The sequence below is a fragment of the Physeter macrocephalus genome, chromosome 21, assembly GCF_002837175.3.
Source record: "Physeter macrocephalus isolate SW-GA chromosome 21, ASM283717v5, whole genome shotgun sequence".
Lineage (NCBI taxonomy): Eukaryota > Metazoa > Chordata > Mammalia > Artiodactyla > Physeteridae > Physeter > Physeter macrocephalus.
In genome coordinates this window covers 117016845-117029169 of record NC_041234.1, presented here as the reverse complement: position 1 = coordinate 117029169, position 12325 = coordinate 117016845, and the positions used below count along the sequence as shown (strand labels likewise).

The 12325-nt window shown below is 46.0% G+C and overlaps 1 protein-coding gene across 2 annotated transcripts in view; it reads right to left on the bottom strand.

Moving 5' to 3' along the window:
* Positions 1-12325, bottom strand: part of AFF2 (ALF transcription elongation factor 2) — a 496057-nt gene that overhangs the window by 94287 nt on the left and 389445 nt on the right. For both annotated transcript variants that reach the window (XM_024117055.2, XM_055081794.1), the window contains one exon: positions 11116-11212. In XM_024117055.2, the coding sequence (XP_023972823.1) occupies positions 11116-11212 (97 nt within the window). The remainder of the gene's footprint in view (positions 1-11115; positions 11213-12325) is intronic.

Here is a 12325-nt window from a genome sequence, read left to right as displayed (position 1 = left end):
TTTTTTTTTTTTTTTGCGGTACGCGGGCCTCTCACCGCTGGGGCCCCTCCCGTTGCGGAGCGCAGGCCCCGGACGCGCAGGCCCGGCGGCCACGGCTCACGGGCCCAGCCGCCCCGCGGCACGTGGGATCCTCCCGGACCGGGGCGCGAACCCGCGTCCCCGGCGTCGGCAGGCGGACTCTCAACCGCTGCGCCGCCAGGGGAGCCCTCCGATTTTAATTTAATTCACTCTTTTCGATGCATACACGACGTAGGCCTGTGCTACACACCATGGGGGCAGGGTTAAAATTGTGACAGGCAGAGACTGCAGGAAGTTTGTTCCAGGTGTCTGGCATCTGATCGTCACTTAATAAACATGGGCTGGGTAAAAGAATCGGGGCTGATAGTGGGGTCTGAGAGGCCTGAGCACTGCTCCGGGGATGAGAGAGTGCCGGCGGGTCCCCAGCTCTGTGAAGAGCAGAGAAGAGGCCTCTGGAGGAAAAGCTGGGCTCCAGGACCGTGTGCATCTGGATCCATCCTGCAACTGCCCACGAGGCTCGAATTCACGCCCCAACGAGGAGGGAGCACGGAGCGGTCCAGACAGGGTACGTTTCCATCCTGCTTTCTGGCAGAAGGCTGTGCCCTCCTCACTCTTCCTGCAGCTATGGTCTTGCTGGAGACTTATTACCTCTCACTGGGACTACAGCCACTGCCTCTTCTTTGGGCCGCTGGTCTCCCTAGTGCTACCCCGTTCTACGCTCCCTTTGATCATGAATCCTCCATAGCTTCCCAAGGCTCATCGAACTCCTGATCAACTTCACCCAACCTGCCGCGCAGGACCCTGCCAAGGCCAGTTGAATACAGGCCTCATAGCAGGTCCTACTTGTCCCTGCATGTGTATTTCGCTAACATGGCAACCAGTGGGAGTGTTTTGAGTGTCTGGCCCAAAGATGATGTGATAACAGGATTCCGTTAAGGCTTTTGCTCCCTCTAGGCTGACTCTTTTGCTGGATACAAAATCCCTGAGCAAGATTCATTTGTCAACTGGTGATTTTGTTTATAACTAAGGTTTTGATGTATTGTAACTTAATGGAAATGAACTGTCTTTGGTGGAGAAGCACGTTTCACTCCTAAGAGTAATCTGTCGACACCAATCATTCTCTAAGTGGAGTAAATACGGAGACACGAGGCAGAGCAGCTCAGCATTGGCTTATTTATTCTGCCCCTTAGAAGGGCCAAGGTAAGTGGCACTCAGTTATTCTGTTCCCCTGGGGTCTGTGGATTTGAAAATTCAGTTTTCTTTCCCCCGGCCAATCCGAGCCCTCTCGCCCCTGATGCTAGGGAGGCACCCCTCACAAAATGACACGTGTCCTTTGCTGGGAGATGATAAAGACCCGATAGAGGCTCTCTCTCTACTATGTGTAACCAGGAAAATGGGAAGAGTATTCTTAGTGCGTAGTAGGTACCCAAGAATATAAGTATTCCAAAACCTACATGGGAGTGAATACTGATGATGTACCTTCAGTACTAGCGTACTAGTGTGTTCGGGCTTTCTGTCCCTTTAGAGCACATTATACTCTGGCCAAGGATGCTACATCCATTTTTATCATCAGTCTGTATTAGAAAACCCAGTAATCCTTCCACCCTCGTTTCTCCTTTACTCTCACACTACGACCACACTCACAACACTCTGACGCCAGACGTGTGTGGGCTTTTCCCACACCAAGCAAATTTCTGCAACGCCAGCTAGGTGTCCTACCATTTAACTCAATGCTGACACCGTCTACCTGGAGAGAGCATCACATCCCACTGGTTAAGGGCTCAGTCCCACAGGACTGCCTCCGCCCACTTCAGATGCCAGTCTCAAGCCCAAGTTGTCACCTATGCTTCTGATCAATCGGCTTATACATCAGAGGTTGCAATAGCGCCCCGGAAGCTCCACGGGCCCCATACATTCTCCGTAAAGAATGGGATGGTGGGGTTGGGGAGTGCCAAGCTTCCACTCATGGCTTGGTCTTTCTGGTGACCAGCCGGCCCGCATCCAGGAGCCCACCAAGAGTCACCTCATTAGAACGAAAGACGCTCCTATCACCCAGGAAATTCCAGGGGATTTAGGACCCTGGGTCAGGAACCAGGGTCAGACACCAAATACTAGAACAAAAGATGCTCGTGGTCCTCTTATTACTTAGGAAATTACCAGGGATTTAGGAGCTCTGTGCTGGGAACCAGGCGCAGAGACCAACGTGTATATTCTCCGTTATCTCACAGTACAACTGACTTCTCTGTGCCTCAGTGCCCTTGTTGGCAAAATTAGGCAGCTGGAGTGGTCATTTTAAGGTCTGGCAGTCTATGTTTTAATACACACACAAGTATTTCAGCATATATATATATATATACACACACACATAATATATATACATATACGATTCAGGGATAAATATGGAACCTCCATTGTGGAGTCAGCCTCCGTTAGCAAGAAATAAGATCTATTAGCAAGTTTATAAATGTTTATATCTAATGTTCCAAAGACTCCTATGAGGTACTGCATGATACGTGGGTTACGCCATGCCATATAATTTGGAAAGGTCTTTAACCTTGGATTGCTAGCTAATCTCGGATACCTGTTCTGTGTGCTTACAATGCTCTCTGCTCTTGCTAAAGAAAGAGAAATAAATAAATACACCTGCTTAAGAAGAAGACAGATTCTGCTTTCCATTCATGACAAGATCCTTGGGTGTTTGCAGCCTACCTGATAGATTTTCCAGCAGATGGCAGATATTTGGGGAACAGAATAAAGCATTCCTAGGCCCTAAACCAAAGCCCCAGAACGTTTTTCCAAGCCAGCATCTAAATTTCAAAATCTTACATTTTCAGTTTGGCAAAGAGTTTTATTACTGGAGACATTCGTACTGTTCTAATAGATGCGAGAACCCTGACTGAACTCAAAACGTGGACACCTCCAATAAACTTAGGTACACGTGGTCCACTGCCTGGGGGTTGTTAGCTGATGACTGAGACAGAACCTCCAGGCTGCAGCCATGGATTTGGGACCCAAACTGGGGCAATGAAGGGGCTCAAGGAAAAGAGCAAGCTTGGACCAAAGAAAGAGTGGGGATGAGAGTAACGAGAGGAACGATGCTGTCCAGCCATTTCCTGCAGCCCAGAGGTAGTGACGAGGGTAACACGGTGATACCTGTTCTTTCCAGCACTTTGATTGCAATTGACTTAATGATTCCCAGCTTCCCAGAGGTGGCAGCTACTCCTCCTACCACCCTCTGATGGCGCCAGATATGTGCCGTGTGCTCTCTGTAGACAAAAGGCTGTGGTCATCCCTGTCCTACTGGAGAGTTAGCGTTTCTGAAAGAACAGATTGTACACATTTTTGTTTCCACTTGGACCTTGGGGCAAGCAGCACATCCTCGCCAATGTGTGAGTTAAGGCCATGGTGAGAAAGTGTTACGCTAAGCGAAACAGCCATTGGGTTTGCGATGGAAATGCTCATAGATGGACACACCTCTGCATCTCTGTGTGCTCAAAGCATTTTATGAAGATTACAATAAAAAGGCAATCTACGGAGATGACGAGTCAAAATATTTGGCACTAAAAGACGACCTAATTACAATGAAAAAATTCAGCAAGCAGGTTTCTAAACAGTCATAGACTTGCCTGGAGCATATTAAAAATCACATCACACAAGCCCTAAGCAATCTCTTATTAATCTAGTCTCTATGCTAATACAGCCAAATGGAAAACACAATCTTGGGAATATGAAGGCCAATGTTATTCTATTAACCTTATATGTTATCCTATTTACTTTCCTGTCTTTAATGAATAAATTAAAATATCCGTACGGATTTTATTCTGCTACCTCCTGCAGCCTTCACAGCCCAAACGCCATCATTTTGTGGGGCATTTCGATGAAAGGCAATGACAGATAAACTGTTTACATTAAAAGACTCTATCAAAGTTATTTTGCACCCGGTTTCATCCTAATCCATCTGCTGTTTCTATAGCCCCGACGGGCTGACCTCTCTTGCTGTGGGTGCTATATTGATATCATTACGGAAGAGGCCTTCCCCAGCCTTTCTGCTGATAACAAAGTAAATGGAAATGTAGAGAAACCTTGGGGAGGTAACAACTTGTTCAGCGTGATGAGAGAAGAACTGTGGCTAAAAAATAGGAAGCATTACAGCACGGAAGAGTATCTGTTGTCACAACGAATGAATTCACTGTAGCGCGTCAGGGGCCAGCTGGGAGCAGCAGTAAAATGTATTGCCCCCCTTTTCGTGAGCAAACTTTAAACAGAAAAGTGGGCTTGAATTTCACTTAGCCACTAGGTTTGGAAAGTTCAGTATGCATCCCGGGTACAAGGAAGACATCCCAAAGCTGCCAGGACGTTCAGATTTTCTGCTACCAGGTAATTCATTTCATATGCAATTATCAGATAACAACCTAGCCAGTGAGCTGGTCCCACAATAAGAACAAAAACAAATAAACAAAAATGAATCAAGTATAAAACCCAAATCAAGAACCTGGATTAAAAGCAAGCTGTTTTGTGTGTCAGGTAATTAGTGATCTTCAGACCAAAAGTACAATTATGAAGTGGAGGAAAAAAGAGCTCGAAGACAATATTCTTCTGTAAACGTTCACAGGTTTGAGGTGCAGCTCTGCTACTAGCATGTAGTTGAAAAGTCCACACGTCCCCGGTAACATGCTTTGGATTAAGTACCACATTTCTAAGGGCAATCCCTTGGCAGAAAAAGAAAGAAGATCGGGTTAAATAGAAGTGGGTACATCGGAGCTACTTACGATAATGTGTCCAGACACAACCCATTAGAATGTCTTTGTGCCCAAAGCACACTGAAATTGTTCAGCTCTGTTTTTAAAGCACCAACACACCACTCCAAGCTTTATCTATAGAGTCCTTTAGCCGAGCCTGGTCACTAATTGAACATTTCCAGCCACAGTGCCCGTTTTCGGAATTTCTAACTGGGCTACATGAAGTCACCTAAGGTTTCAGTTTCATTCACATTAATCATAAGATGGTATTATTATTAGAATTCCCTAAAGGTCGTTTCTAACACTAGCTATTTCTTTTATGGCCTTTATAATGCTAAAGTCTGGTGCTGCTAATGCCAGTCCGAGATGATTAGGGCATGGGAGAGCCGTGCCCGGATCTCAGCCAGCTTCAAAACCCAGGCATCACAGACCATCCTGCTGCCAGAGTATAACAGACATTACATGCTTCAAGCTGCGTAAATCAAACATCAGGATAACATGCAAGGAAACATCAAGAAGATGTTTACCTGGCTCTATGAATATGTACTGGAGGGGGCTCTGGAGTTGGGCCACCACACATTCTAGAAGCCTTTGGAATAGGTCAAACTGTGGATAGGTTAAAACTTCAAAGATGGCAATTTTAATAAACCTGTCAATACAATTTCTTTGTTAAAAAAACATTTGTGACTGATTAGGCTACTCATATTGAAAGAGAAGCACCAGGTCTATATCTTTAGATCTTTTCACTGAACTGCAAACACAGCATCAATAACTGCTTCTCAGTTGTAAATGAAAATTGATTCCAGGTTTAACCCCTCATTTTCAGGAGTTCTTTCAATCCCGAGAAACATAAGAAGAAAAATGGACCAAAAGGAAAACTGCAGGTTCAGTGGTATGAGGGGTGAGGGTGCGCAGGGAACCCCACACCGATGCACGTGCAGGAAGCCCATCCTACTGGATTGTGCCAAACCCCAGGGGACGCATCACAGCATCACTGCCTGCCGTGCATGACTGGCTTGAAAGTGGCAATTCAATAACTGTTGCATGGGGCAGGCCAGGGTTGGGTTTCATATTTATGATGCCAGGAGTGGCAGCTGAGAAGGAAAATGCAGTCAGCTGGCTAATGGGCATCATGGAGCCCCCCACATCCCAACCATGTTATTGTTTTAAATTTTTATAGTTCGTTTACAAAAAAGAATATGTGTGTGAGTGTGTGTGAGTGTGTGTGTGTGTGTGTCTCTGTGTGTGTGTGTGTGTGTGTACAACTGGATCACTTTGCTGTACATCCAACCCTGTTATTGATAGCTGGCTTCAAAAACAAAACAGAACATACTGCAACTCGTATGTTCATGCAGACTAAGTTCAAAACACTGCATCCAATTCAAACACTGTTCTGGAACATTCCAGTGTCCGATGTCAGCTTTAAGTAATTATTTATTTTCCATTCAGGGGAAGTTCCTGAGAGAAAACCAAGGTGAGTCGAGTGTCACAGCAGACCCTTATAGCCTTTCTCCAGGGCACAGTGAGAACTGAGAAAGAGAAATAAGAACTGCGATCCGAAGGTATGACTCAACTCTCCACCCATGTCAGTCCTTTGAAGAAAAACTCTTTTTCAGAGACACGTAATTTTCCTGGAGGACTTGGTGCAGTGTCATTGGCAACCTGGCCTTTCTTCCTGGGATGTCTAGGTTAAAACTTGTCGGAGCTCAGAGGGGAGGAAACGTCATTCGTACCCAATGGATGTCTTTTGGGTGCAGTTAGGACATTCAACCCAGTTCCTAGCAGATCCCTCTGGCCGCCAAGGCCAAAGTGAAGGGCAAGATCTATTTACCAATGGATCCCAAAGAGGGGGCTTCCAGTTAATGTTTAAAAGGGCCACAAGGAAGAACAACCTCCAATCTGCGTAGCGTTTGTGGCTTTCAAAGCATTTTCTTATACACAGTCTTCATCTCGCCCTCACAATACTCCAATGAGTTAGGCGACAACGGTTTATTCTAGTGTACTGGTGAGAGATCTGAGACTTTGAGATGTTAGGTGACTTGCCCGATGTCATGCAGCTATTATGTGGCAGAGCTGGGATTGAAGCCCAGGCTTTTCTAGTCCAAAAACCACGCTCTTTTTAAACCATTTTTTAAAAAATCTGAAGTATAGTTAATTTACAGTTTGTATTACTTTCAGGTGTACAGCAAAGTGATTCGAGTATACGTACATATATTGTTTTCTAGATTCTTTTCCATGATAGGTTATTACAAGATATTGTGTTATACAGTAGGTCCTTATTGTTTATCTGTTTTACACATAGTAGTGTGTATCTGCGAATCCCAAACTCCTAATTTATCCCTCCCCATCCCCTTTGGTAACCATAAGTTTGCAAAAGCCATATGCACTCAGTGACTACACTTACAGTTCCTCATGGCTAGGTGCACACAGCTAATACGTGTTAGGACAAGACAGAATCTTTTCATTCAAGTTGTAAGTTTCCTTACAAGAGAAGGGAAAGTAATGGATCTGGTCTCTCAAATACGAGGCATTTTCGATCGTTACTAGTGGCAGTAACGACGATGATGATGATCCGGATGACGGTGAGGACGTAAACTAGTGAGTACTTACTATGTGCTAACCATAGTGTCAAATGTTTCGGCCTGTATTCGTTCACTTAATCACTGAATCCTCCCTGTGACCCAATGAAGTAGGTGCTATCGCTACCTCTGTTACCTCCGTTTTACAGATACTTAGGTCTTTAGCCCAAGGTCAACCAGCAAGCGACAGAGCCAGGAGTCAAACCCATTTGACTACACACCTACACTCCCTCCCTCACTCTCCTCCATGGCGCCAGCACTGCCACATGGACACAGCTGCTTCCCAAATAGTCCCAACCGAGGGAGCAAAATGCAGTGGGGAACGTGGAGAGAGCAGGCAAACTTTTAACAAATATTTTCAGGGTACCGTCACCACGGCTTTTCCACTGAAACTACGTGCATATGTGATGGTGCATCTCTGACTTCTAAGGAGTCACCAGAAGGTAAACTATCTTGTTAAAAATGTTTTTTTTACGTCCCCGAGTCTCTACGGCCAACCATTTGGCATCTTTAACTTGTACATGACGCTTCTCCCCTTCAGGCTTCCTGCTGTATTTTCCCGTTTGCAGGCATAATACTCAGCATTTAAACACATCCTAATTGTTCTATTGGTGTCTGTGCACAGGACCCGCTCAGCATGGCCAATACTGCCGTCGGGGGTGCTCACGGTGGGGCAGGGGGAGGGGAGAGTGTTCTGATTATGAGAGACTTGGGACTGAAATGGCAAATCAGAAACTGACACATCTCGACCCCGTGTTTCATTTTCATACGTGCATTTGCAATGCATTCTCTTGGGAGTCTTTATGTTGTAGACCACAGCATTAGGTCTTAAGAGCTTTGGGGAAAAGATCGGTGTGTACTCACCAAATCTGGGCAATTTGGGTGCAATGATTATGGATGAGATGACCTGAGGATGTCTCCAGAAAGCTAATGGCTTTTTTATTGAACCACACGTGCCTGAATGTAGCCACCAGGTTCTGAGAACATTTCTAAGTATAATGACGGCTCAAACCAACGGTGTGGTCTAGTCCCTTGGACACATCATTTATGGTACCAATGCATTTGTTCGGATGCTTTTCCCTCCAATCATCCTGCCACAAATAGATGTGGCCGGAGATATGATGGTCCCAGTTACAAGATGGGAGAATAGTACCATATGACCTATGTGGCACCATGTTATCTCACCTGAAAAGAAAAAGATTTTGGTGGTTCCTCAGTAAGTTAAACATAAATTACCATAGGACTCAACAAGTCCCCTTCTAGGGGGAAGAATCAAAAGAACTGAAAAAAATTAAAAGATTCAATTCAAAAGCACTGAAAACAGGTGTTCAACAAAAATATATACTGTATACACAAAGGCTCATAGGAGCTCTATTTGCAAAGCCAAAAGGTGGACCCAAATGTCCATCAGCTGATGAATGGATGAACAAAAGGCACTATATATACATATCCATATGACAGAATAGTATTTAGCCATAAAAAAGGAATGGAGTACCGATCCAGGCTACAACATGGATGCACCTAAAAAACATGATGCTAAGCGAAAGAAGCCAGACACAAAAGGTCACAATATTGTATGATTTCATTCAAACGAAATAGGCGAATCCATAGGGACAGAAGGTAGATTAGTGGTTGTCAAGGGCGGGGAGGAGGGGAACTGGGGAGTAACCGCTTAATGTACGATTTCCCTCTGGGGTGATGAAAATATTCTGGAACTGGTGCTGGATCCACAACCTTGTGAATGGACTAAATGCCACTGAACTGTAGACTTTAAAATGGTGAATTTTATGTTATGTGGATTTTACCACAACGACCAAAAAAGGAAAATGATGTCAATCCACACATATCTGAAAAAGAACACTGGGCCTCAGAAAGCCAGAACGCACCCAAACTTGCTGTCACTGTGGCCCGTGCTACTGCGAAAGCATTCTCTCCTGGCCTTTAGCCTTCGGGCTTTGTAACTAGTCCTCCTGCATCTTTGCTTCCTGGACCCAGCTAGGGGGAGTAAGCTGTCGTTTTGCCTTACCTCAGATATCCCAGTTCAACCTCCCCTTCAGATGAGAAGTGGCATTTGTGGGGAAGGCGTGGCAGGCTGAGGGCAGCGGGCCACAGAGAGCTTTCCACTCACCAACCGGGAGTACCTGAGGGGGCCTCGGCATTGACACGGTCACCGCATACGTCCTAAAACCCCAGATGATTCAGGCCAACTGCCCTGATGCCACTTCTTCAGGTAAATACAGACAATAACAACTCGAGAAGCCAAAAAAGGAGACTGCACTTGCGTAATCACATAGAGAAGATGTCAACGTGCAAACTCTACCTTCACTTATTGCTGATGACTTGCTTGAAGCATTTTCATTAAAAAGTCACCTTGCACCTGTCAAAATCAATGACCTAGGACTGCGGGGGGGGGGGGGGGAGGGGTTATTTACCATTATAATGTTCTTGTCGCCGGCATATTAAAGGCAGAAAGCAGGAGTGGCAGACACGGGAATTTAAGTGTGCATTTCACATTTGCCCTGGAGTCCATGACCCAAGTAGGAAAGGGACTGCCCGCATTCAGTAAACGTACCCCAAGCCCCCTGGGAGACGGCTGTGTTTGTTCTTGACAAAGCACCAAAGTTGCAAAGATGCAATTTTTACATATTATCCAAAATGCAAGCAGAATAAAGCGGAGAAAGTTAGGGAGAGGGAAGTTTTGGCCACATAACATTGAAGAGGTACTCAACTTTAAAATTACGCGGAATGGTAGGAGTTCTCGTGCGGTCAACAGCTGTAGATGAAAATGGGAAAGTAAGGGAGAGGGAAGTTTTGGCCACATAACATTGAAGAGGTACTCAACTTTAAAATTACGCGGAATGGTAGGAGTTCTCGTGCGGTCAACAGCTGTAGATGAAAATGGAGTAGATAAGCCTTGAGGAATTTTCCCTAAGCTTTTTTCTTCGCAGGCTCCTCAGAAAACATTTAGTGAATATGGAATTCTGTATTTGTTAACCATCTTGAAACACTAGTGCATGAGCATTCCTTGAAACACCCTGGTTTCAGTTTTATCGCTTAGATTTCACGGTAGAAAGAACATGGTCCGGCATTGGCTTTAAAAAAAAAGGCGATCCGTCTGTGTTCCTTACTTGAGGCTCTCAGCACGCCCAGGAGGACCCCACACGCGGGACAGTTTTCTGTCCCAGAGAAGACACATCGGCATCACTGATATCACACACTACACTGCCGTTCTCATGATTCATACACGATACCCGGCCTTTCCAAATCAAGAGGTGCAGGCTCACTGGAAATGCTGAAAACACACATTCTTGCCATCTCATTTGGTGGTAAGTACTGCAAATACTTGTGCTGCAGAATGGAAGAAAACAGGGCAGCAGCAGGTGTTTGCCAAATGCCTTTTGCCTGAAGGTTCACGAGAGCTGCAAGCTGCTGGGCACTGATCGTCAGCTGTGTTCTGAAGTGGCACCCCTGGGAAAGGTGAACGGGGCAGTCACGTTTATACCCCAAGGAATGAATGAATGAGTGTGGACGCTAGGCCTCGTGGTGGAGTCACTACAGGAAAGTTACACCGCACTCAAGACCATACTTAGTCCAGGAGAGGGAAAGACGTGAAAGTGTGAGCTGATTCGACCTGTTCCAGGGCACCATGCCCGCCCTTGCTTCTTTCCCTCTCTCCAAAATTCAGAGATGAAGCGGGTAGGCTTCTGGATGGCCAAACCATTCCAGTTCCTCTAGCTCCCTCCCCGTGGGTCCCAAACCCGGCCCTAAACTGTTCCTACCTGGTAGAGCTCGGTGGCAGTGCACTGAGTGGTCAAGGTCTTCACGGGCTCAAGGTCATCTTCATCACTGCTCAGCTTCAGGTCGTCTTCAAGCATCCTACAAAAAAAGCCGAGTGGCACTGACGTTAAAAAGCGTCTTTTCTAAATCATCCTCAGATACATCTTGCGACGAGGATAAAATATTGGAGCTCCAATCTGACAGCTGCAATTCTGCCAAAGGTGCAGAGGGAACCAAGATTCTTTCAGCTAATTAGATATTTGAGCTCTTATATTTCTGTCAGACTCTGTACACATCCTGCCTCTGTACCTGCCCCTAAATCAAGGGGTGGGGGGGGGAAGCACTATTTCAGCATCTCCAGAGATGACTGGAGTCTATATATTTTTACTACTGAAAGTGTAATAAATGTACAGATCAATCACTGTGGAGGTGGAACGTGCCGGTGGATCTCTACAGGAAAAGATGCCCTAAGTCTCCCATGAAAGAATAGGGGCATGACGGCAGCCCCCAGCTCTAGAGGCTGTCGTCAAAGTCTGCTGGGGCTCTCCGGATGGCAGAGGCAAAAGGCCCAGTGAACCTCCACTGCCTTTCCGTGCCCTCTGCACGGTGGCAGCTCGGTGGCCACAAAATAGCTGGGCGAGAAATGGCTAGTCATTAACCTTTTGATATATGACCCATCTCTTCCCGTAAAATTTGATCCCAGAGACGTAAGCCCATGATGTGGATAAGAAATCTTTCCCTCCTAAGGCAAGGTACCTGAAAAATACGAGTGGTCTGAATTTGGCTGATGAACTAGCCTTCTGTTTCTATAGGGATATTAATTCCTAGAGAATTAATTACTCCTATAGCTGGAGTGCCACCCCGCTCTCCAGCTCCAAATTTGAGCTGCAGCAGGGAGAGTGACTTATTACCTTAAAATTCCAGTTACACTCCTTTCAAAGACCAACCGGTGTTAATATTTTTTATTTCTTAAGCGCAGGTTTAGACCTCATCCCCAGCCTCTCTGGACTGATTACGAGTTTCTGAGCACGCTTTGCTCTTTCTTGCTTCCAGACTCTGCGTCAGGCTAGAAGGCCCTTCTTCAACTCTGGAGGTCCTATTTTTTTCCTCCACGGCTCAGTCAGATCCCACCTCCGCCACAAAAGCTTTAGAGAAAGAATTCCTCTTCCCTCTCCCGCCCCCCCCCCCCCCCCCCCCCCCCCCCCCCCACCC